General features: G+C 42.4%; 3 protein-coding genes across 3 annotated transcripts; 2 read left to right on the top strand and 1 right to left on the bottom strand.

The window, feature by feature from the left end:
* Positions 1-2,143: 2,143 nt before the first annotated feature.
* On the top strand, positions 2,144-10,784 carry LOC115566386 (RNA polymerase II elongation factor ELL-like). Its single transcript, XM_030392228.1, has 12 exons — positions 2,144-2,496; positions 4,751-4,795; positions 4,920-5,041; positions 5,901-6,061; positions 7,050-7,348; positions 7,611-7,735; positions 8,260-8,746; positions 8,836-8,923; positions 9,009-9,075; positions 9,205-9,376; positions 9,555-9,599; positions 9,713-10,784. The coding sequence occupies exons 1-12, from the start codon at positions 2,362-2,364 to the stop codon at positions 9,839-9,841; spliced, it is 1,875 nt and encodes a 624-aa protein (XP_030248088.1). The 5' UTR covers positions 2,144-2,361; the 3' UTR covers positions 9,842-10,784.
* Positions 10,785-11,681: 897 nt separating this feature from the next.
* Positions 11,682-17,208, top strand: d2hgdh (D-2-hydroxyglutarate dehydrogenase). Its single transcript, XM_030391395.1, has 10 exons — positions 11,682-11,866; positions 13,360-13,729; positions 13,822-13,879; positions 13,968-14,107; positions 14,192-14,385; positions 14,514-14,682; positions 14,798-14,941; positions 15,025-15,167; positions 15,305-15,470; positions 15,740-17,208. Exons 1-10 carry the CDS (start codon positions 11,864-11,866, stop codon positions 16,000-16,002), a joined length of 1,650 nt encoding a protein of 549 aa, XP_030247255.1. The 5' UTR covers positions 11,682-11,863; the 3' UTR covers positions 16,003-17,208.
* Positions 17,039-26,445, bottom strand: acvr1l (activin A receptor, type 1 like). The gene is made up of 10 exons (XM_030391396.1): positions 26,281-26,445; positions 25,494-25,577; positions 23,609-23,863; positions 23,282-23,493; positions 22,644-22,743; positions 21,680-21,826; positions 20,271-20,546; positions 19,700-19,897; positions 19,453-19,583; positions 17,039-18,469 (listed from the first exon to the last, which is right to left on the bottom strand). Exons 2-10 carry the CDS (start codon positions 25,564-25,566, stop codon positions 18,338-18,340), a joined length of 1,524 nt encoding a protein of 507 aa, XP_030247256.1. The 5' UTR covers positions 25,567-25,577; positions 26,281-26,445; the 3' UTR covers positions 17,039-18,337.
* Between the last annotated feature and the right edge of the window lie 368 nt (positions 26,446-26,813).

The following is a 26,813-nucleotide window of genomic DNA, read 5'->3' as shown; positions in this document are numbered from 1 at the left end:
AGGATGTGTGACGTCACTCGCAACACGTGGCGTCACCGGTGTCGTTTTATTTTGTAAACCGTGGCTTTTCAAATTAAAGGTGTTCTCGCATGAAAGGACCATAACTGACGATGCTTTCTAAACTTAAATCAGTAACTTAAACTCCAACTAAATTATAAATAATCTCCTTGCAGTGAAAGCTACTGAAGTTAGCATGCAGATCAATCCCGGTCTTTAGCTCCTGTGCCACCTGTCAAAGAGTATGAGCTTTGACAGGTGGTCAGTTCTTACACATTGCACCTTTAAGGTTGAATTTTCCTCTAGTATCTTTACCTCTATGCGAACAAGCTCTCTGTAAAGTGGTGCTCTGTCTACCAGAATATCTCATCCAGTTGTCTTCCCACCCCTGTTAGTCATAACTGCTGCATTTCTGAAAGTATTTAACCCAAGGGTCACACTTTGTAGAGCTGTTATAGCATCAACATTAGAATTTTAGACTGAGGGGGTCGACTCATCACAACAATACCGGACGAGAAAAATCCCCCAACTGAGCCTCTCAAGCCAAATCTATTTCAGTATCCTCTACAGCTGAATAACAACACCTGACTGTACTCAGAATTCATTCAGAATTCATAAATAATTCACATTCATGAAAATGTGTGGACGTTTTTAGACATTAGATCTAAATGTCCGTCTCCAAACAGAGAAGCAAACGCAGAACAGATTCAAATGAGTCAGTGCTGGAGCTTATACACCTGAACACAGAGATCCGTCTCTCAGGTCAACAACAGGGCTTTCCAAAGCCTCAGGTCAACAACAGGGGTTTCCAAAGCCCAATTCAAATTAACTAAATTAAAAAATCAATGATGAATTGATTCAAGGAATCATGCAGGAGGAAAATACTTTACCCAGTTTCACATATTACCATCCAAAGCTGTATATAAAGTGTAAAAAAATAGCCCCAACCTTACCAGCAGCAATATGTACATTAATGCATTTATCATTATAATTCAGTAATGTGATATAGTTATTGAGACTCAAATCAGCAACAGTTACATAAAATAGTCAGTCCTGTAAAGGACTGGGTGTCAAACTTTGATACTGGCCAAATTGCCTCGCTGAAATCAAGTATCAAAAAACATCTTGTCATTCTATATCCAATTTCAATACCCAAGAGGTTAACCTGAAGGGAGTGAGATGGTAACCGTGGTTCAATAATTGAGGCATCATTGAACAAATTACATACAAGTTTTAACTAAGTTTTTGCTGACTTTATGCATACAATGTGATTTCTCAGGGACACATTTTGGACAAAATACATCCAGTGAAGGAACATCAGAGAGATTTAGAATTAACATTCCTTATTCTTGCCATTTATGACTCACAGAAAAAAAAATAAATCTGTCACTTATTTCATTGTTGTACACACACCAGAACATTTTGGGTCGGATGTTTAACATGCTACAACAAGGATAACATGGCGACAATCCAAGTTCAAGACAGATACTTCTTTATTTGCTTGTAAACTAACAACAAGGAAAAAGTTATTATATTCTTTTTAAAACATTTTTTTTTTTTTTTTACAATTAATATTAATGAGGGGAAATTCCAAGGTGGGATGGACTGACTTCAAACCAACCAAATAACAATAATACTTTTGGATAAGAGAACTTGAGAATAAAGATAAAAAGGCAATAAAAACAACAAAAAATCATACGGACTAATAATAAATGTGTTTATCTTGTATTTTTCATTTAAAGCTGTTTACACGCCCCTTGTAATGACAGTTTTATTGTATATACTGTTAATGTAAACGTGGTTTCTAAATAGATTAATAAGAATACATATACATATACTGATATTATCATTTCTAATAAAACATACTTTATAGTAAAATAAATGCATGATATTAGTATCTTATTTGTTGTTTTCAGACGTTTGGACCCTTCTGTGTTAAATAAAACGTTAATAATAATTATCTCAGTGTTTCTAATTGCTACCTGTGGCCTTGGATGAAAAAGATTACGTCACAAACGTAAACACAATAAAGCCTGGAGACCTGCGGAGAGATTCCCTCAGTGAGAGGGAGGTGGTTACGTAAGCTACGTCACGGTTTATTTATGTCTCCCGGCCAATAAAATCTGCTCTGAGTTCCGCCGTCATGACGTAACGCGATCTACTCCAGAATAGCGCGCGGCGGAGGGCAACAGACACACGGGAGCCGCTTCTTCTTCTTCTTCTTTTTTTTCTTCTTCTTCTTCAGTCCAGTCCTTTCTCCGGGTCCTCGCGCTCTCAATGTTTGTTTATCTCGGCGGGGTTCGTGTGGTTCTGGACCGGAACCAGGCAGACAGGCAGGCGGGCAGGCGGGGGACTTGAGGCGGGATGTCGGCGCTGAAGGAGAGGCAGTGTTACGGATTGTCCGGCGGCACACTGAGCCGCGGCGCTAACATCTCCGTGTTTCACGTCAAACTCACTGACAGCGCGGCAAGAGCCATTGGCTCGTTTCAAAACGGCAAGGTGGGTTCTCTTTTGTGTTTTCTGCAACATTCACTCCTCGAATAACACCCAGAACCGACCGGTGTGTGGCTGTTCTCGTCGCACCACTTCCCCTCGCTTCAAGAAAAAAGGCGAGGGAAGGCGGGTTCGTGATTTGGAGCCGAACTTCAGCACTATATCTCCCTCCCTCCCTCCACTGGGTCGTCGTCTCCTACGAGCCCTTTTTCCTTCTTAGCTAGTGAAATGGGAATACGTGTTGCATAATGCAAAATGCGGAAACGCTTCCCTCTGTGTGTGATGATGATGATGATGCTCGAAACAAGCTGCTGGGCCAAGTGTTGTGAATGTTGATCAGTGTCGAGGTGGAGAAGAAAGGAGGCAGGCTGCTGGTAGGAGGGAAGCTTTATGAAGAGGTTGCTGGTTTATTTGTGGTGAACATGAAACACAGTTTGCAGACAGTTTGCTTTTTTTATTAAGACAGATGGGTTGATTTAAAAAAAAAAAACACCTTCACATTTGACCCACAGATGAATCAGACACAGCAGGAAGCAGTCATGTACACTTCCTCAATTCAGTAATTCCTAGTAACACACATAGGAAACTCCACGGTGAAGAAAAAAAAAATGACAGTCACCACTTTTTCTGATGAAACCGCTGCTGTCACACCTCTTGTTTTATTGTAATGCAGTCTCGGTGTTTTCCCCTCCCCTCCTTCCTAACTCCTTCCTGTCGCTGCTCATATCTGCCGTCTGTATTTAGCTTTAAGTGTTGCTATTCATAACCCACATGGCCCCCAATCACACCTTACAGGCAGTCCACCTCACTCCTCACTCATCAACAGGTGGACTCGTGAAATCCTACCCCATGAAAAGGTCAATTGGATATTAGATTCTAGCCATCACATACTTTCCGTCTGGGTGCTGCAGACGTGTCACTTCGGACTTTCATTTCTGCACTTTTCCCCCCTACAGGCTCGTCCACCCCTCCGGGAGAGATGACAGGCTGTTATTTCTCGGTATTCTCGTGTGACAAGCTGCCACGTTTTGAGCGACAGGTCGTAATGACCTTCGCCAGAGCCCTCTTTAAAGTCAAATTGAATTTATTTAAGGGGCTCGTCACGCACAAGTGTCAGGATACACCCAGGGTGCATGTGTCCGAGGGGGTAGCAGTTGTTCACCGCATTGGAATATGTAACAATTCTGCATTTATTCAAGGTAGCTGTGCGTTTCACCTGCTCGCCTGTTGCTGTAACTTCTGGGAGGGTGAGGAAGGAAGTCATGCTTCGTTACCTCGTCTGTGAACATTCATGCTCAAGTCACGTCAGATAGATTTTTATCGACGAATGAGGTTGTTTAACGGTGGTCGCCACGTGATCATTTGTGTTTTATCCTCATGAGCCACGAGTGTTGTTTCGCCCCAGATTACTTTACCGTGCAACAGGGTGAATTAGCAATTAGCATTTCTCCTCCAGCATATTGCCGTACGTAGGTCGCCTCTGTGGATCGCTGCTGCAGTCAGATTGATAAACTGGGCTTTCACGGCTTTGGATCAGAGCAGAACCTGATGTGACCCAGGTGTTTACTCCTCCAGAGTTAGACGGCTCTGAGCATCTGAGCAGCAGCTTTGTCCCCCCTGAAAGAGAGCTGCATAGTGGCAGAAATGACATATTGTGCGTTTAAACAAGATGGAAATAATGATTTGCTTTAAGCTTGTATCAGTGTCTGTGTTCAGGTTGAAAATAGACACTCGGTTGAGGAGTTGTGCTTGCGCCCTCATATGGATTAAAAATCTGGAAAATAGTTAGAGCTAGGCCGATATTAATCAGAGTTGAAGTGTCAGAATTGATATCGGTAGAGAAAAAGTGGAATCCTGCGTCAAGCGTTGTCACAATACTCAGTCAACGACCAGAGACTGACTTCAACAGAACACACCCGACCCGATGTGAGTCACCACAAGCTGCCATTTAGAGCGAATGAAGCTGTTCAGAAACGAAAGTTCGGGATGCATTGTCACAACAGCCTACAAACATTAAAAAAAAAAAAAAAAAAATGGGTTAAGTACATGCAGTAATAAAACCACAATGAAAGGAAGATGCAGCATAGATACAAATAGAGCAAACCACAAAACATCCTCTGTGTCGTATGTTCTGCATACGCCTGTGCAGCTCTGTTATCAGATCAGGATGTGTGTGTCTGTGTGTGTTTGGGTTTGTTTATGGATGACTGCAACACATTCAAACCAAATGATTTGTCTCTTCTTTTTTTTTTCCCTGCAGGGTCAGTCTTCACATCCCACCATCTGCTTCGATGGGAACCAAGGGGTAAGAAGAACCGGTTAACCTGCTGACGTACAGCCATTCAGATATTTTATCTCACGCATTAAGATTCGGATTGTGTTGAAACTAATTGCTTCTGTTGTCTTTATCTCCCTCCTTCACGTCACAGAGAATCGCCATCCCTTGCTCAGACAAAGGAGATGAATTGAGGCTATTCTCCTTCGGCGTGACTAACGTCGCCCAAGACAATCCACACGGGAGCTTTGACTGCGTCCAACAGCTCAGCACTGGGTAAAACATTGCAAAGAAACACAATTAGCTCACACATTTTAAAATGCAATCTTTGTTTGTCTGCACAAAGGTTCATCCGAAAATGTCAAATCTGTCAGCTACTGATCCTCATGCTGATTGGAAGTCAGAGGAAGTCCACAAAACATTTCTGGAGATTCATTTTTGGGTGAACTGATCCTTTAAAGCTGTTGGATTTTAAGGGAAAACGTAAAAAATGTGCAGTTGAATAGGTTCAAAATGTAATTTGAAGGCAAACAGCAAAAGCTACGATGCCATAAAAATGGAAGAGATTATAATTTTGTTTTATGTTGCATTCAAAGCTGTAAGGCTGTAATCATCATGTTTCGGTGCGCAGCGATTGCATGATTATAGGTTTTACTTTTATATGCCGTGTATAAAACCGACAGAGCTTGTGAATAAGTTTCAATATTTTAAAATGTCTCAGCTCCCCCACTGCTGTGTGAAAGTCACCCTGCTGGTAACACGTCGCTGTCAGTCTGTTTAAATGCCAGAGGGAAGCCCGAGGTTCCAATCTGTGCAGGAAGACAGAAGTGCACTTGATAAATGGGAAAAGTTCAGGAATGAATCATCAAATCTGCTGTTTGTGTCCCTGATAATCTTTGGGAACACATGACACAAAACAATTTAAAACTATAGATAGATGCGATGTTACTGGTGGTGAAGTATTCCAGCTGATATACATCTGATTGAACAGCACCAAAACATAAGCATCAGTCACGCAGCTACGCACTCAAACAATCTTTCCGACTAAAATCAATAACGTTTACGAGACGTCTTCGTCAGATTGCTGTCTGTAATCGCTGTCTTCCCTTCTTCCTCCTCCTCCTCCTCCTCCCAGTTCTGCAGAAGAGCTGTCATGTCTCGGGGTGATTCAGAAGAAGATGACGGTCAAAGCTACAGATGACTCTTACGATAAAGCTCGTCAGAGCATGGCCCAGGCTGAGGAGGAGACTCGCAGTCGGGGAGCCATTGTCATCAAGCACGGGGGGCGCTACCAGGGTAGGCACAGAAACACAGAGTATGCATGGTTATACAAGAGATGCATGCAGCGAAGGAATAAGACTGGCCTGGAGACAAATTTGTACTGTGCTGATAACATCCAAAGAAATAGAAAAGGAACACAGTCAGCCATATTGCATTGGTTGCTATAGCAACATGTGTGGTAACCAGTGACATAGTAACAGCCAGTGCCAGTCTTGTTTCCTCCTGCAGGCTTTTTTTTTCTCCTTTTGTTTGTTTCTACTATAAGTGAAGTTTATACTCTATACGACACACACACACACATGCATGTTCAGCTTTGTTTATATTGCTAATGTGTATAGTGGTTTTTTTAAAAGATGCTGAGTCGCTACAAATGAGCGTATGGAGGCAACACGCTCACCAAAATACACATACACATGATAAAACCAGTGATTTGGCTTTTTTTGTGTGTGTCGCTGCCGTCTTTTTATTTCCAACCACCAAACCACTTCCTTCTAAACAGATAGTTTAGCCACCGTCATCTTGTTTCGGTGAACACTGACACACACACACACACACACAAACACACACTAGTTCGGACGATTTTCGTCAGTTTAGAGGAAGCCTGTACAAAAACACTTCCATGCTACAGGCTTGTGCAACTGTGAGGTTATTTCCTAAATTAGATAGCAGCTTTTCGCTCACCGGGATGCGTGTGTGCATCTCTGTAACCCGACTGTGGGTTTCTGAAGAGGTGAAATGAGGTCTTTTCTCATTTTCTGCCACAGGACAGCATCCTCTTCCTCTGGTGTCAGCGCTCTTTTCTTTTTTTTTTTGAAGAATTGGTTTCACACATTCAGAACGAGGTGGTTCCCAACATGACCTCGTCACTTTCGTTTAATTGCAGCACAAACAGCCCCTTTTAGATGATGGAAACCTGTGCCCAGCTCCTCTGAACCCCCACAGGGTTTCTTTTGAAGGTATTTTTGTCGCTGCTTTTGATGTGAGATTTCCTGCTTCCTCGCAGGCAAAAAGGTAACGGTGCGAGCCCCGGCCCCTGCGCTGGCCAGCCTGACCAAGCCCCGACACTCGTCCCGGCCTCTTCTCAGCAGCACCACGAGGGGGGTCGGCGCTCCCAAGCCGAAGAAGGGCGTCTACGCTTCGAACAGGAAGAGCACGGGGGACTTGCAGGAGCGGCCGCTCAGGGAGAGAGTAACGCATCTGCTGGCTCTGAGGCCGTACAAGAGGCCCGAGCTCATCTTGAGGCTGCAGGCAGATGGACTGACAGCAGGAGACAAAGACATGCTCGACTCTGTAATGATGGAGGTAATTCTTTCTCGTATTACGCCAGATAATACAGCTCCTATTAAAATGTATAAATTGTCATTTTGCACATGCAATCAGTTGTTGGCTTCAGATATTTTTAGAGATAACCGCCAAATGTAAAGCCTTTCAATACACGAGGATGTTCAAAACATTATGGGCATCAAGAGAAGGAAGGAAGGAAAGAAGGAAGGAATGAATGACTGTAATAAGGCAAGTGATGCATCTTTTCTCACCTGCTTTATGTTTGTGTGTTTGTTCACAGGTCGGCCAGCTCAATAGTCGAGACAACACATTTGTTTTAAAGGACGGTCTGTATAAGGAGCTGCAGAAGGACTGGCCAGGCTACACCTCCGGAGACCAGCAGCTTCTTAAACGAATCCTTGTCAGGTAACATGAACGAGAATCCATCCAGCATTTGCATCATCGAGAAATTCAAAGCATCTCCTTTTTTGTCTATTGTCTATTTTTGTTCTTGGCCAAAATAAACCCAAAAAACGACCTGTAGATGACCATATCGAGTTTCAGTGTCTTTATCTGTAGAATGTGTCACAGTCATGAGGAGAATACGCACTTCATGTCGTCATCAGCTGTATTGATAATTTTCAAAGGCATGCTCCATGTTTAAAGATAGGGCTGGCATTAGCAGCGCTGAACAAACATGCGTGTGAGCCGCAGCAGCTCAGCCACGCAGCAGTCACGCACTCTTGCCTTTCGTTATCAACGCCGGCATATCTTTTATCTGCATGACTTCACTGTTGCTGATGTTGGTATCTCTGCTGATATGTGACATAGATTAGACTGGAAATACATGTCTGAAGCTAGTCATGCCATGGTCTCAGATACTTAGCAGAACTGAGTGTAGATTTTGTAGGATTGCTAGTTTATTAACCCTCCTTCTTCTTACTGTGCAGGAGACTGTTTCAGCCACAACAGAACCTCCTCACCGTCCCAGAAGCCCAGGTCAGCCCACTGCGAGACACCCCAAACTCCTCCCCAGCACACCGTCCAAAACTGTCTCTACCAGAGGAATACACCGACCCTCTGGCGAGTAAGAAGCCCAGGATATCTCACTTGTCCAGCAAAACGGCCAGCGAGAAGTCCAGATTGAGGCCGTCGAAACAAGTGGCTCATAAAGACATCACAGAGCTGACGGGGACTGACAGTCAAAAGAACTTGCTCGATCCTCGAAGGCTTTTTGACTCCTTGTCAGCAGTGTGTCAGCAGGAAGCAGAAGTGGCCAAGAGGCTGGAGCCACCTCCCTGTGCTCAGGAGGAGCCCGAGGCCAAAGCAGAGCACCCTCCACCCAAATCTGCTCGTCCTCCGTCCCCGCTGATGGTGCCTGATCTCAACAGACACACGATTAAAAGGAAGAAGAGCAAACACAAACACAGAGATCAGGTGAGAACGCTGCTTTTTATTTAGCTCTGTTTTTTTCCCCCCGCTTGATATGATCCCTTGTTAAACGGGGTTTGTTTTTATGTGTCAAGGAGAAGGACAGGAGGAGGGACAGGAAAGAAATGAGAAAAGATCACAGTTCGGAGAATCCAAACAAGAAAGTCTCCCCAGACTGCACAGGTGAGTGATGTTGGCTGTTTAATTGTGAAGTGCAAATGTTTCAGTATTTTCAAATAGTTCTGACGTTGTTTCTTCCTTTTCACAGAGCCAAGTGATATTTTATTTGAAACTAACGTGCTCCAAGCGGACAGTGAAGCAGCAGACTATCTATCGTAAGTACTGCAAAACATTTCATTTCTACTTTGACACAAAAATGCATCCAAGCTGCAGGCTGTTCCCACAGTATTCTGCAGTTGCGTTCTGATCTGATCATAGTGTCCCTTTTTTCCTTCTCTTCACAGGACGTATACAGGAATTCGCAGTCATGACCAGAGACAGAGCTACAAGCAGGACTTCAACAGGGAGTACAACGAGTACAGAGATCTACACGCTCGCATCGACGGCGTGACGCGGCAGTTCATGGAGCTGGACACGCAGCTCAAACAGCTTCACCACGAGTCACATAAATACAAGGTAAACACTCGAACAAAAATCCACTTTCTTAATCCCAAAAGCTAATCTCTGAGCTCTCCTCCTGTTGGTTAATGGCTCCGGATCGGAGCAGAGTCCGATGTGTCTCTGGCTTGATTGAAATTACACAGATGTCGACCTGTTTGAATTCATTCATAATTCTGAATTGTCTCTCTTGCAGACGGTTCATAATAAAATTCTTCAAGAGTATCGCAAGATTAAAAAGGTAACTTCTTTCTTAAAATGTACGATTATTAATCCCAGGATTTCTCCGCGGGACAACTGCACTCCTCTCTTCTGCTGTTACATTAATAAAGTTTATTTTTTTGTCCTTTTAAGTCCAACCCCAACTACCACCAGGAGAAGAGTCGCTGTGAATATCTACACAACAAACTGGCCCACATCAAGAAGCTCATATCGGAGTACGACCAACTGCAGCTCAGTGTAGAACATTCAAGTCGCAACTGAACTGCAGACTAGTGAACTCGGTGTACAATAATCCCCCTGAGGCAGGGGAGGTTCACGCTGCTGAACTGGAATCGATGGTCTTCGCGGCTGAACGTGGTCTCACGGGACCTGCTGGAAATGTCAATGGGGTCGGGAGTCTTTTGTGAAGAACAACAGTGGTACGCCGGGAAAAGCAGCCCTATGATATGAGATCCTTCCTCAGAAGAGGGGAAGTTTCTTTGACAGAATGGTTCGACCGATGAGCTGCTGCTTCGGTGACGTGATACTGCCAAGGACACAAAGAGGAACGATGGTGTTACAAAGGCTCTTAAAGTTGAAAGTCTCACTCTTAAAAACTGCAACCGGACACACGCGGAGATGAGGTGCAACGCCTGAAAACATTTGTAGATTCCCATCACCATAGTTCTTTTGTCAATTAAATCAGTTTGGATATTTGCTTATGTGTTAGCCATGTCAGTGTTTAAGCTGGACGCATGATGTCACTGCACGCCGTACATGCCCAGAACAGCTATGAATGGCCGATGAGTCGCCTGATGGCAGCTGGGATGCAGATGTGCACATCCTGAGAAGACATCTGTTCTTTGGGTTTTCCTGAAAGTGTTGCCAGTGCCTGAAATGGTTACTTTTCCTTTTCCTGGACCGGATTCATTGTATTCTGCTGGTGTTGTCCTTCATGTGGCTTTCCTGGAGCATGGAAGACTGTTAAGTTGGACATAATGCTAACTCGGAGTTGTATTCAGGGAATTTACAGTATGAGCTGCAGGCAAAGCAGTGCTTAAAGTTAAAAATGATTTTTGATTATCAGTACAAAGGGAAATGGAACTGTAGGCTGAGCCTGTGAAGAGAAATGAGGTTTTGTTGCATGCTGTGTACTTTACAGAATGCATGAGGAGTAAATCAGAAGTTTTGTCAGTTTCAAATAAATTCATTTGTATGAGCTTTACCTTGTTTCTAATGCCTCGTCATTGACAAGGACATTCAAGAATGATCACTTGTAAATGCCCTAAACCTGGGATGCCCAAACTTTTTCCCTAGGAAGGCTGAAACTGAAAGTTAATGGAGGGCCAGGGGCGAAAAGTAAAGCACCTACTGAACTGTATTGTAGTGTTGAGGTACAACATGGTACTAGTCACAAATTACCAGTCCCAAAGTTGTAACTTTCATTTACTCTTTGTTGAGCTGAACTTTCTCTGATGAATCAGATTTGTTTCTGTTATCTAAAGAGGAAGGAAGGAATTTGGCCTAAAGCTCTCAGTCTGTCTGTTAGATGATATGTGTCAAAACAAAACAAATAATCTCATAGTACAATTAAAGTTAGAAATATAGACAAGGAATTGGTTAACAAGAGGTTTACCGGAAAGCATTTGTTAAATTTAATTAATACATTATAATGTGTAAACTAAGTTCTAATTAAATTACACCCACTCCAAACAAACCAGGGGGAAATTAAAACAAGCAACAATGAGCCTGTTTCCAGTCCTGGCATCACATGGGAAGTAAAGATGATCTCTTGTGGTGACATTAAAAATTAATAATTGACTATTTTCTCTCTACATTTCATGATTCTGAGCATAAATTAATAATTAAGCTTTTTGTTTTTTTGTACTTTTTCTCATAAAAACATGGCTTGACAGTTTGAGGTCACTGAGTTAGTGGCTTATCAATTTTTTTCAAGAAATAAACCCTCACAAACATTTAGTCTTAAATAAAACACTGATTAAAAGTTTAATCAGGACCTAAAAACCTGAATCCAGTTGAGTTAATGTCCCGCAGCTCTCATTGGCTGTGCAGTCAAGAGGCGGGTTCAATCTGAAAGAATGCCTCTGATTGGTCCGTTCCCGTCTCCATGCCCTTTCACCACTGTCAGCCTCAGCAGCAGCTAGCTAGTTAGTTGTAAACACTGAATGAGTGACATGTTTAAGTAACTCCGCTGACCTTGAACTTTGTGACTCAACTCGCTCTGAGACATGACACGAATACAGACTCCTGGGCATAAAGATGCGGGTCGTTAAGTGAACGAATATGGTGAGTAAATTAAGATATCGCTCGCTAACGTCTTTGTCGAACAGTGTGCTAATCGAGCTAAGCTAACTGCAATGACAGTTTGAAGTTACAACGTTTATCTATAACGAGTTTAAGCGATGCAGTGTTAGGTGTTTTACAGAAAGTAATGCGAGTTTGCTAACAGAGCCGTTTGTTAGCATGACACGCTACCAAAATGCGGCTTGCCATTTACCTGAATACCGACACAGTGGTGCAATCAGGGATCAAACAAGTATGAGACACAGTTGTGCATTCAGGGAGCAAACAAGTATGAGACACAGTGGTGCATTCAGGGATCAAACAAGTATGATACACAGTGATGCATTCAGGGAACACAGAGACATGTCTACCTAAATCATGTAATAGTATTTGTAGTATAATGTTGTGGAATTGGCAAGTGTATGTGTGTGATTGAAATTGACTCTCCTTAAAGGTAAAATCACATGCATTTAAGATAAATATCTCACATGTTTTATAGCTTTTTATATTCTTTATTTTTTACTGCGATATTATTATATATATATTATATATATTTCTGTAAAAAAAAAAAGACAAAAAGCCTATTTGTTCGGGCATCTTTATGGAAGATGCACCATACCAATGCATCTAATGGCTGATAACATGACAAATAAATTCACATTTTTGTATTTTAAAAGTAATTCCACACCTGTAGTTGATGCACACCTGAGATTATAAAGATGTAGTAAGTAAGAGAGGATGATATAATTTTAATCATATACTTTTTCCCCTCCTCTCTGCATCCTTATGGAACATGTGTTGCAAATTGCAATCATGTTGTTTTTTCCTCCAAAGGAAAAAAGGAAAGAAAAATGTCTCTGCGTTTATCTGCAAATTTCCAGGTGCAAACAGCCACCTGCTCTACTGGAGGTTGTAAACGCTGTGCTTGTCAAGACAATAAACATAGTTTTATCGGCTCTATAGCCTAGAATTTCACTGATACTATTGAATGGGTGATGATATAAGTAGATGAGTTATTGGTCTGTGTATCGTGCATCCATAACCATACTGTTGAATGTACAGCAGTGAAATATATCCGTTCGACCAGAACTTATTTGGTTTAAATTCCACTCCAAGTTGTTAAGTTAAAGAAAAAGAGATGTTTTCGAAAAATGTCAGTGTCTGATGTGGAGGGAGAAAGAAAGATATGAGAGTTTCTTACATTTTATTGGTCATATTTCATCTCAAAATCAAAATCATTGCTTAAATTGGAAATTAAGACATCAAAAATAATACCAAGAAAGTACGGATTAACAGAGGGAAAGCCGTCACTGACCCCCTCGATTACTTTAAGTTTTAGACTTTAAGACTTGTATTCTACATTACAGCAGTGGCCTGCTAACTAATATCAGCTACAAGGCTAATTTACAGAGCTGTTCCAACTCAACACATGGTGAATAACTGGCCTCTGTCTTGTGGAAACACGATCAATGATTCATTCCACTTCCTTCCTGCAGCCTGTATTGCCGACACTACATGCTATCTCTCCAGTGATGGTGGGGATTTTCCAAAGAACACTAAAACTGAGGGCAGCTCTCAGACATCTGAGCACCTTCTCATCTCCAGCCGCAGCCACACATGCACTTTTGAGCCCCTGCAGTAAATTACTTCCGGCCACCTCATGGCCGTTCGGACTCTCCTGTCAAAAGCTGCAAACTCGAGCAGACGGGCCAACGCCCTCGCCTGCTGCAGCCCCAGACAGGCTGCCTTTCTCCAGAATAACTCCAGAAGATTTGAGCTTCTTCAGGACGATCCTACCAGGCAGAGCCATCACTGATCCCGACCTGCTGGAGTCGAGTAATGTGGACTGGCTCAAATCAGTAAAAGGTGATGAGCGCTAGAAATCAACGTAGCTCTTGATATATTTTCTCACATTAGTTCACTGATTCAATCGTCTGATTTTTATACATCATCTGCAGGTTCCAGTGAAGTGTTGCTGCGACCTCAAACAACAGAGGAAGTTTCTCAAATTCTCAAGTAAAGAAGAAATTGTGGGTGAAAAGGAGAAATACACAAGTGAGAGATTAACAAATTGGTTAAAGTTGATGCATTTCCCCTCTTGTAGGTACTGCAATAGCCGTAACCTGGCGGTGAACCCTCAAGGAGGAAACACTGGGCTGGTTGGAGGCAGCGTGCCAGTTTACGATGAGATCGTCCTCTCCACCGCCCTCATGAACAACATCCTTACCTTTGATAGCATCTCTGGTAAGTCTTAAAATACCAAAGTTTAGTGTACTTGCATGCATCGTATTTGACTGACCTTTAGAGTGTACTTTCTCTATATGTCAGGTATTCTGACCTGTCAGGCAGGATGTGTCTTGGAGAACTTGTCCCTTTACCTGGAGGAGAGAGACTACATCATGCCACTCGATCTGGGGGCAAAAGGCAGCTGCCACATCGGGGGAAACGTGGCAACTAATGCGGGCGGACTCCGGCTGCTGCGGTACGGCTCCCTGCACGGGACTGTGCTGGGTCTGGAAGTGGTGAGTGGAATAAATTAACAAAAAAAAAGGGGCACTTTATGATTATTGAACTTGTATTAAAATCACAGGGGAAAAAAAGTGGAATTGTATCTGATGATCTAATGTTTGTGTGTATGTTGCACGTGCAGGTGTTGGCGGATGGACGAGTGCTGGACTGCTTGGCCACACTGCGGAAAGATAATACAGGATACGACCTCAAGCAGCTCTTCATCGGGTCAGAGGGCACACTGGGGATCATCACCGCTGTGTCCGTCCTCTGTCCACGCAAACCCAAATCTGTCAATGTGGTTTTTCTGGGTAGGCTTTTTCTCATCTTCTCCCTTTGAAACTGCTAAAGCTCTCACACTGCTGACTGGCTGATTAATGTCAATGCGTTTGTGTTTGTATATTCTCTATCTCAAAATCTTTTTAGGCTGTGAGACCTTTGAGCAGCTGCTGAAGACATTTCAGCTTTCCAGAGGCATGCTGGGAGAAATTCTGTCAGCCTTTGAATTTCTGGACAGTGAATGCATGAGGCTGCTGAACACACACCTCAAACTACTCAATCCCATCTCTGGTACGCACACACGCATGCACATGTTATGTTTCGAAAACAATTAACGCACTCACTCATGCCGACCTCCTCCCTCCATCTTGCAGATTGTCCATTCTACGTCGTCATAGAAACATCTGGATCCGACCCGACGCACGACGGGGAGAAGCTCCACAATTTCTTGGAGGAGGCGATGACGTCATCACTGGTTACTGACGGGACTGTGGCAACTGAAGACTCCAAAATAAAGGTGACTAGACTCCTTTTAAGTAATACTCGGTGTGAACTCAAGAATTAAGCCACACCCTCAATTGAATTTAAAACCACAGTTTAGATACAAACATTGTCACGGTACTCATCAACCTTTTTCATTTGCACCTTTTTCAGGGTCTGTGGTCGATGCGTGAACGCGTCACAGAAGCACTGACTCACGAGGGCTTCACCTACAAGTATGACATCTCACTTCCGGTGGAGCGGATTTATCAGCTGGTGACAGACATGAGGGAGCACCTGCAGGACCGGGCCAAGAGTGTGGTGGGATACGGACACGTAGGTAAGACCAGCAGATAATACTTTTTATTTCGGTAGTGCTCTTGAAAAATAGGCAAAAATAAAAGCACGTAAAATTTAAAGAAGACAACAATCGACAGAAATCAAGTCCAGAATAGTGCGTTTTGAAAAAGGGATGGGTTGCATTTAGGCATTCAAGAGGTCAACCCTCTATAACCCTTAAAGGAAAAGTTCACCCAAAAATGAAATCAATTCGATATCTATTCGGTTTTAAACTGTTTTAACTCCTTCTCATTCCATCTGTTCTTTCAGGAGATGGAAACCTCCACCTGAACATCACCTCTCCTGCCAAAGACCCCGCTCTCCTCGCTGCCATCGAACCCTTTGTCTACGAGTGGACGGCCCGCTATAACGGCAGCATCAGTGCAGAACACGGCCTGGGCCTGAAGAAGAGGAACTACATCTACTACAGTAAAGCTAGCCAGGCTGTGTCTCTGATGGGTAACATCAAGGCCATGCTCGACCCAAAGGGAATCCTCAACCCTTATAAGACTCTACCCGACAATCTGAAATGACGGGTACAATCAAGAGCTCCATTTCAGTTCCAACCTTACAGCCAGGTGTCTCTTATTGCGGCTCATGTGCTTTCCTCTGACACCTTTTTCAGAGATGCAGAGCTGCAGGTTTTGCAGCCATTTTAATGGCAAGCCACAAACACCAGTATGTCTCCAAACCTGTAGAAGCAGTTCAACAAGTTGCTGCATCTCCTTTAGATGCGGACAGTTTGTATAAATAGATCTAAAGCATCGAACATGTTTTCAGTGTCGCTGAGAGGAAGTGATTGAATGATTTGTAGGCATTTGTGTGCCTACAAGTTGCCAGTAGAGGGCAGACAGAAAATGAGACGGAGTTCACTATGAGGTCTTGTCACTTTTTTTTAAATTGTGTGAATACTTGAGGCTACAGTCTGTTCCGTCCACTTGTTCTGTATTTAAATGGAAGCCTCTGAATGCAGGCAGTTTAAAAGGATAAATTCAACTTTTGTAAGCCTGGTTTAAATCATGAAGAAGCACTGATGTGCATGTCACAGCTCCATCGATGGTGATTGGCCCCTGAAATCGACATGGTAGATTTTACAAAATGCATTTAAACTTTGCATAAGAAACAGGAATTTTCCTCCTCAGAATAATTACTTTCTTCATCACAAAAGAAGACGACACATTGTACAATACAGTGCCATTTCTCTTTTTTTTTCAGTTTGTGATCTATCAAATAGGAAGAAATACACAAGACTTGTGATCCTGGGGTTAAACTGGTAGAGGGCAATTAAACTAAGTCTCTTTGCAACACTCCTGCAATAATTCATACCTTTTTTTTAAATGAAGGCAATCAAATGTTTTTGTTGACTATTTTTGAGGCGTGTTTGATTCGACTGTCAAAGCAGCACAACCTGAATCCTCCATAATGACTGTCCTGGAAGAGTTAAGAAATAATTGAGCAGTGAAACCTTCATGAAGGTTGGATTTATTTGAGTCGTTACATTTAGGTAGATGTGCCTAATAAACCAAGTGTAAATCTTTTCTAAAAATCATGACACAGGCTGGCTGATCATTAGGCAACAGTGCAGTAAATGTTTTATTACATATAAAAAAGACAAAGCAACATTTGTTTCCAAAACAAACCCAGCATTTGTGGATAAATTCATTTGTTACCGCACACCTACAATAGGCAACTTTTATCTGTTTTGAAATGAATCCTGAATAAAACAGTTTCCACATGAAGATGGAGTGTTTTCCTTGTTGTTCACGTTAACTTGTACAGAATGGTGTGATGAGCGATGGGAGGCCCACCTTGCTAAAGGAAAACCACAGCAGCTCCAATAGCTTAAAAAAAAAAAAAAAAAAAAAGTCAGCTCCTCATTGATCCCTCTGACTGCACACTGCACAGAAGACATTATTTTTACATCAGCCACAGTGAATCCATTAGCGGAGGCAGTTAATTTCATATTCTTATTGTAAGATACAGACTGATGCCTATTGGCAGGTACTTCCTGTTTGTCTACTCCAGGATAAACATGTATGTGTAGTAATTTATCCTGGTTTTTGACCATACAACAATAAAACTCGGTGGGAACACTTTCCTAACTTTTTCCCTCTATTTCTCAGTTCACTAGCTTCAGTAACGGTACAGAAGGTCCAGTAGAGTAAATGCCTATATATGTATACAGTCAGCTTCACGCACCATCTTACATATCTTCAGTAGTGTCCTAGCAGTGGAGACTTCTTACATAAATATGTTTTTTTAAAAGTTTAAAAACAATGTTTGATTCTATTGGCTCTTTTCCTTTTGCACGTTAACATAATTGTCTGTTCCGTAGTGTGAGTGTGTTTGTAGCGCTAGTTGGCATGTTGATAAAGCTAAATGAGTGAAACCTTTGTGATTGTCTCTGAGCAGAATGCCACAAACACTGGCCATGGATCAGAAACAGATTTGTAAGAGACACTCCATATGTAGCGTTTGGTGTGTATGTGTGTGTGCAGTCTTAAATGGGTGTTAAAGCATTGGGATGGGAGTAGTACAATATGCCATCCATTGTTCTTCACACTTGGTAACAGTCTGCAGTTCAGGTCAGTGCGAACACACCGGCGACAGGCTTGTGTCCTGTAGCGAAGGCTGGCTTTATCAGACAGGACAGTTCCAAACGTCTGCGTGGGCTTCAAGTCAGAGAGAGGGATGTCGGTGGAAGGCAACCACAGTGAAAGTGAGAGAGCAAGAGAAGGATGAGGCTGGATGAACAACTCGTTCCTCTGTCTGTCCGCTTTATCTCCCGTCCTCCTTAAATGAAACACTGGGCACTTCTCTAAGCCGATCCCTGACATCAGGCAGCTGCCGCTGAGGCTCCTCTCCCTCTCAGGACTCCTTGCCCTTCTCCAGAGAGCTGTGGATCTTGTCCAGGGTCTTCTTGATGCGCAGGGCGGTCAGCCTGGCAGAAGGGTTCTGGTACCAACACTCCTTCATCAGTTTCACCAAAGCAGAGAGAGTCTGGGAGAGACACAGAGGATGTTAGATGAAAGGAGAGTTGTGCAGTGATTCACCCACAGTGAGAGGAAGTCCTGCAATCAATGTGACTGCAAGAGCTTTTAGAAGTAGAAGGGCATTCTGGGAACGAGCAGGGCACCTCCCAATACCTTCCCTTGTTTTACTGTTTATAGTTATAAAAATCCACATCATCCAACAAGCTCAGAGATACAAATAGATGTTTAGACTTTGTATCCAAATGTTTAAATAAGTGATGCTTGCCTGTAACTTTTAAAGATGTAATATGTAAGAAATGAAGGGTAGCTCCAAAACTACAGGGGGCAGCACAAGCTTACTGCTGCCAACTCTTTGCTGTAGCGACTAGCTGCCATTTGTAAGTGGTTAAGTTAGCCATGGAGCTAAGTGGCTCTGTAAGTTAAGCCCTGTATTAAGTAGTGATACGTGACAGGTCAGGCCGGGGCTAGCTGGCAAGGATGCTAACTTTAGAAAACATCTCTGCATCACAGTACATGAACATCTTAAACATTATGTTGTTTCTTCTTTTGATAATGTTTTGAATGTTTTCAACTTAAATTCTGACCATATCTTACACATTGCCCCTCAGACTGTGTTCCCAAACAACAACTTGTAAAGTGTGAGAAAGGTGGGGAGCTTGACATTTAAAAAAAAACATGCTGTTCCCAATTATATTGGGATCACTTTAATAGGTTTTATATGTTTCTGGTTCAATTCAACCAAAGTGATTTTCCCCATTTTGATGTGTTCCAATTTGTTGTGAATTTAAATGATCTCAACCTACTCGACCATTTTGCTATTAATTTTGATCTTGCGCTGGTTTTTTAGAGGCAATGAAAACCTGTTGACTTCACTGTCTTAAATCACTTACTACTGTATGTTTTTAACGATGTTTTCTGAAACCCAGGAAGTCTCTTTACCGTAGCTGACCTGACACTTGGACATCTCAGATTACGTCGTAAAATACTCACAGGATCAGAGAACCAGCGATTAGGAATGAAAGGCCTCTGCTGCTCCACACACACCACCTTCCTCATGTCCTCGAAGCTCGGGTCATTTGGCACCTGATCGTAGAACGGAGGCTTGTAATCCTCAACGATACCTGGAAAGCCAAAATGGGGCGATAGGACTGAGTGCAAATAACACAAGCAAGAGGATAAACTAGTTGTCTTCTTTTAGAATAACAAATAAGAGAGGATTGCTTATTACGACACTCACCGTTGCTGTAGGTGCGTCTTGCTATCTCCCACAGCACCAGCCCAAAGGCCCAGATGTCCACTCTCTTATAGGCATCAAAGCAATCCGTCTGAATGGTCTCGTCCAGCACTTCAGGTGCCATGTAACGCTTGGTGCCAACCTTCGGGTTGTTGCCCACATCCAGCAGGTTGTCTGCCTGCGAGTGGGTCACAGCCAGCCCTGTAGACATGCAGTTACACTACAGTAAGACTTATGACTTTGAAAACCAGCACTATTCCCATTAGGCTGCAGTTTTCTCTTCTAATTGACAATTTCGAACATCAAAACAGTGCTCAGAAGAGAAAGATGCTGTCGACATATTTGTTTGATCACCATAATGTATTTTGATGTGAAGCATTTAACGCCAGAACATTTATGATCTAATCCTTCTGTGATCTCAGTAAAATGTCTGTTCCCTGCTGATCAGTGATGACATTGCAAATAAACTTTAAAGCAAAAAATATAAATATATTGTCATGAAGCAGGCGGCTACAAGTGGATTGGTTTGAAAATAAGAGATAGATGGAAGTAAAATACTGGAGAAGTAACTGACCGAGATCCGCGATGCAGCAGCGCAGCTCCTTCGTCACCAGGATGTTTTTGCTCTTCAGGTCCCGGTGTGCGATTGCCGGTTTCCCCTCTGTGCCAAAGATCTCTGTGTGCAGGTGCACCAGGCCGCACGCTATCGACGCCGCCATCGCCAGGCCCTCTTGCGTCTCCACGGCAACCCGCTGCAAGTAATCGTACAGAGAACCGTTCTCATGGTAATGGGTGATGAGCCACAGCTGGGTGCTGGAGTTGCGAGAAGTCATATCAGACGCCATGAAGCCTGGGAGGAGAGACAGAGCAACATGAGTCATCGGATCAGAGAACGTCTTCAAACTGTCTCATTTATTTTGCGTCCACAGAATTCTTTTATACCCACAGAAATCAATGTACTGTTTGTACCAGCTTTTAATATTGACTTTGTGTGTTATGATCATGATCGTTTCATGCTGGGTTCAAGTCATCTGGGTGTGAGACAGCAGGAGACAACAAATATGAGGACTGGATCGTTTGATTTCAAATATTCAAATATTTTTGTTTCCCTGTGTGACTGAAGATGTAACACCAGATTGTTTTTCAAGGACTGAACTCATATTCAACCATATTCCTCACCTTCAAAACACAACATTTTACATTTTGAAACTTTCAGGAATCTATAAGAGCAACTATTACTGGTCTTTTTTGCAGGACTGCATCATCAAATGTTGCACAAGTGTTGTTTTTTTGACAGCTTTCACTTCTATTTGCACAGGTGTTAGGACATTAAAATGTTTATAGAAGTTGATATTTAAAAAGACAAGTGAAATCATGCTTACCACATGCATAAACTTGCAATTATTTGCATTGTGGTTTACACCTGGCTCTGATGTGTTCTGGGTGATTTGAACACAAGTGGATGGCTCTAAATGGAAGTTTTAACTATGAACAAAAGACATATTGTGATCTAATCACTCAAACCAGTTGTCGAGGTCATGTGGGTTGCATTTAATCACATATATTTTGTAGTGTCAACACTGATCTACCCTTATGTGTCCCAACAAGGTTGGCCAACATTAAGAAGCTGTCTGAATGCACAGTTTTAACTGATTTCACTGTTTATGCCAATTTATTAAAGAAGACAACCTTTTTACTGATGGTAAAAATGCATTTTTTTTGCATCTAGAGCAGGGAAGCGAGATCTGATCACACGTCAGGGCTTCTGTTGAGATCCCTTCTACAGCCAGGTGTAAAGTAACAGATTTAGAGCTATAAACTTGTGATCAGATCACCTAATGCCAGGTATAAACAGTCACTGTGTTTCTGGTAACAATACTGAAACAGGAAAGAATATATTGGGAAAAACATATTTCATTCAACCTCTTTCTTTGCACCAACAACATCTGCAAGATTGAACTCTTCTGTGTGAGACGGACTAACCCAGTATGTTTTCATGTCTTAGCAGCACTGTGTTGTAGATCTCCGTCTCTCTGAACCAGGACTTCTCGTCTCTTGAGGAGAAGATTTTTACAGCCACGTTCTCGCCCTGCCACTGGCCTCGCCACACCTCCCCGTACCTTCCCTTGCCTGGAAGAGAGAGACGCAGGAAGACAGAAATGTGAACATACAGAAACATGAGTTTTGAAACGGTTATCATTGTCTGCATTTTGAATTTTTCAAAAGTACCTTTAGGGTATTTTCACATTATTTTATAGCTGCATTTCCACTGCAGCTGGAAGAGCTCCATGTCTGATTTGTCTGACACAGAACTGAAGTTTCCACATCAACAGCACAAAGCCACATTTTTCCAATTCCAAACTGGTACAAACTGTGCTGTATGGTACAAAACAGGATCCCCTGGCATGCGACCTACATACTTGATTTGAACGCTCAAAATGAAATTTGTCGGAGTTGCCATGGCAGCGGGTAAACCTTACCTCAACAAATTAGGACGAGTGTCGTAACTTGACACAACACAAAGAATGTGAACACAAAGAAACACATGACTCGTGTTTTGACAGTTGTTGCAAACAAGTCAAAAATTATCCAACCTTTGCATCATCTGTTTGACTTTGCTGTCAGATCTGTATCTTAATGCGGGTTACATCCCAAAATAAATATGTACAGTCATCCAAAAATCTGATATCAACAGCAGACTGAAACTGAGCCAACCTAGAACTTATGTAGGGAGAGAAATGTCTGACTAGACTTTTCATTATCGTGATTATTAAACTAATCTGTACTGTAGCATTTTGTCAAAGTGTGTCATATTTTATATAAATATCTCACTGGTTGTGACATGAATTCTCTGTGAGGCTACAATCAATTAGACAATCGAGAAAATATGTTACCCAGTCAGAACCACAACCTGCAGATTGGCTGTAGACTGTAGTGTGTTACCTACCTACACACTCCATCAGACTGATCTGTCTCGCCACAGTTCTCTGCACGAGGAAGGGAAGACCTGAACCGCTGCCTGATGTACACGAGTGGTCCAACAGGTCCTGAAGACAGACACACATATCAGATTAGCTTCCTTTGTCTTTCAGAGGAGTGCAGAAACATCACATGCTGGTGAAAAGCTGCTGGAGTTCAGCGCTGACGGAGATCTGACTGAGATCAAAACTTTGACAGTTGTGGTTTGGAGTTGGAGTGTGGGTGTTCCTTTTTCGTGTCAAAATCTTTTCCTGTGCCACAAAAATTTGGGGCAAAAACACTGTAAAATCAGGACACCGACAAGTGTTACTGACTGAAAGATTTTGTGCATATAAATAGTTTTATTCAGCTTTTTGTTTAACACATCTGAATGAATTTTAAAGAACAAGTCCACCCAAAAACACATGGTCAAGCTTGTGTACCCACTTTAGTTGCGTAGCGTGTTACGACCTTTAGCTTAGCTGCTACAATGTAGATTTCAAATCTAAAAAGCGTCTGAGTACTGTCTTTAAATCAATTTTGGATCCCAGGGCTTTCAAAGCTCTACACACCATTAAGGATGCAGAGCTTTATTATCTCTATTATCAGAACCTCTCTCAATCTTACCGCTAAAGTGCTGTCTCCCACATTGGAGGTGATGAGGCCATCTATAGCTCCCTGCTCGGTGTCGAACTCCTGCAGCCTCTGCAGACGGCCGTGGTGTAGCCTCCTGCAGGCCAGCACAGATACTACAGACAGCAGAGCCAGAACCACCACGGGGCCGAGCACAAAGAGAGCCAAGGTCTCCACGCGATACCGAACCGGCTCACCCTCTGGGGCTGTGACCAAGAGCAGAGTTGAAAGAGGTACAGGAAAAATTAAATGTCAAATTATTTAATAGACAGGTACAGAACACAGTTCTTTTATTTGACACTGCTGTGATGTAATATCCACCTGTTGGAAGCAGTGACATCAGCGAACTGGTGGAGGTGTTGCTGTTGCACATGTCGTGGGAGCAGCAGAAAATGGCCTGATGGAAGGACGGCGCTGTGGAGCAAAGCAGACGGGTTTTCTCCGGCCCCTCCAAGCAGCCGCGCTCAAACACCACCCCAGAGCTGCTGACTTTGACAGAGGAGAAGCACCGCGTGCCGTGGCACGGTGTGGCCTGGAGGCATTTGGGACTATCACACAGACACGCCAACTGTCCATCTGTGGAAGAAATGATATGAGTTCACCACACAGTCATGCTGTTTCACAGTGCAGAGAGGCACATGTACTAGTAGTTGACAAAAGAGGGGTGGGAGTTTGAGTCCTTCAAAATTACATCTTTAGTCGCCACAATAAGCCTACTCTGGTCAACTGAATTTCTCTTTCAGCACTTTTATGCAGTGGATATTCATTATGGCTGGTATGATTGATCATCAAGCTTTTTTCTTCCCAGTGTGAACAAGAAAACAAATCCCTGTGGTGAAAAAGGAGTTTGTAGCAAGATGTTAAAATCAGATAGGGGTTTTAAAAAGTGCTTGATTTTTAAAATTATAAAATAGAACATTACACGTCTGCTGCAGGTAGGTTGTTATACGCTTTGTTATTTTTACCGCCATCAGCTTTTCCACTTTAACCCCTAATGATATACCTCTAAAATCACAAATTATGATGATATACCTTTTGGAGGTATGTTATGTTACATTAAACATCACAGATATATAGAGAAAGGGTGTCAAATGTACTGATATGGACAATATTAGTAACACGGATATTGTGTTAATAACAGAAATACCATAATCTCCTTTAAATATATATCATCTCAAAAATAACTTATATTTCTTTCAATCTCGTTTTGTCACAGTAGTTGGCGGTTATGCATCTTAACCTGGGTTGATACTTGTTCAGACTTCACCTCAACCCAGCAAAGCATGACTTGGGATTTTTTTTAATATATATATTTTCTCTGGATATATTATTGTGAATTATTTAGGTCACAATAATCTGATATCATGACAGGATTTATATCAATATCTTTAAAAATTCAATCTCCATCAGTTTTGCCTGTTGACAATAACCTGTATAGTCCTGTATATATACTGTCACCCTACCAGACTAGATGCAGGTTTAACTTAGAAAAGTTATCCAGACAACTCAGTAAAACGACCTTGGATGTGGGTGGATCCAGCCAATGAGACATTAAGAAAAACTATATGTATTAAAAAGATTAGATGGATTTAGATTTATTAATCTGGTAATGATTTTGTCCAAAGTGACATGCAAATAGGCTTCCAGTGGTTTACCCTGTTCAAGGTATATTTTGGTTTTAAAACTGACAGGTATACTTTGTACATCTGTTTATCAGCAGTATTGAATTCTGCCATGTTATTGTTATTAAAAGCAGAAAACCAAGGAAAAATCTCCCAGCATGAGGGACTCAAAATTCAGTTACTCGCTCGGTTTCATCTGATCCAAGTGCCTTCTGGGAGTCTAATTAGTTGTAGCAATCATACCTACTGATGTGCTCGTAAATGTGTGGGAGGTTTATTAATTTCTAGGAAAGTTATATGTTTCTGTGATCATGCATGTGCAGAGCATTATAATGCGATATTGCCAAAGGGTGAGGTACATGGCAAAAGTGACATTTGTATTCATAATATCACCTGAATGGTATAAATAAGTTTTAATGCACCATAAACCTCACCTTATCTTAACCATCACTCTGAGCTCTGACTACCCTTTCTTGCCAGTTTTACCAGTCTGTTGCTCACGATCATTTGTGTACGCAGCAAGAGCAGATGCAGCACAGTATGAAGGCAGTAAAGTGTAGAGTGGACAGACTTGAGCACAGTACCTGAGCCCTCAGCTGATGTCTGCAGGGCCTGCAGCAAGAGCAGCAGAAGGACGTGGAAGCTGCAACGATCCATGTTTCAGTGCACTGACAGAGGAAGGGAAGAGGAGCCAGAGAGAGACAACATGAGTACAGTCTTGCAAAGAGGATAATTACATTTACCCCCCTTTATGTATTCAGATGATCCCTGCAAAGACCTCAGACAGAAAGGACGCAACAATAATACTGGCAATGCAAACTGCGCTCTGTTTGTCCTTGTCAAATTATTTTTCAACACAATCTTATTATTGAACTGCAGCCACTGCACATAACATTACACTATCAGCTTAAAAAACTGAGTGCCTTTGCCTTAACGTTTTAACTACCTCTTTAATTGCTGATTAAAAAGCGTATTAGTACTATTGGATTCAAATGTACTGTACTGGTGCTGCTCCTCTGCAGGCTAATGCAGCACTCACAAACACTAATAACACAAACTCTGCATACGCCTTAAATTTCAATGTCACAGCCTTTGGTTATGACGTCAACTATACGAGCCAGCAAAGCTATCAACACCTTCTTTTCTGTGAACCTCACAGACTGCAGGCCTGTTTGTTTGCTGTGACTAGCACGCCATTACCAAGCGGTTTTATTGGCCGTCCACAGGCGCCTCAGAGGCGCCAGTCAGACAGACGGCTGCCCGATGCTGCTGCTAGCCGCGCAAGCTAACGCTAGCTACACAGCACAAAGCGCAGCCTGGCAGTTCGGGCGATTAGCTGACAAAACAGAGCGAAATAAAACATCCACCTACCTGGCACACACGAAACACTGCCTCTAACTCATTTCTGTGATGTCTCTGTATTCCTATGTCACGTTCAAGATATCGTATTTAGCGTTATTTCCAATGTAAGAAGCAGAATGCAGGACCACAGCCCAGCCGAGCCCAGCCCACCCACTGGCTGCCACAAGTGACGTCACCAAAACATTATCAGCGAGGTGCATTGTGGGACAGAGGAGTCCTCCAACAGGTTGTAGGCTGAAATAAGTATGACATCAGAGATATTTAAAACGAATTCCCCTTAAAACACATGCAAAATGTCTATAGGACAATTAAGTGGGGATGAAACTGTAAGTTTTGCCTGAAACATTTTCCTCTCAGCAACCGTATCTACCAGTGAGGGAATCTAACAAGGTACATTTACTCGAGTACTGTACTTTAATTTGAGGTACTTGTTAACTATGTTTTGGAGATGAAATAGTGTGCTTTATTCCACTACATTTGTTCATTATCACTAGTTACTTGCAGTTTGTATTTTGTATCAGAGCTAATATAGCACATAAAAA

The sequence above is a fragment of the Sparus aurata genome, chromosome 16 (assembly GCF_900880675.1).
Source record: "Sparus aurata chromosome 16, fSpaAur1.1, whole genome shotgun sequence".
NCBI lineage: Eukaryota > Metazoa > Chordata > Actinopteri > Spariformes > Sparidae > Sparus > Sparus aurata.
The sequence above is the reverse complement of the archived record's forward strand: the minus strand, read 5'-3'. Positions and strand labels throughout refer to the sequence as shown.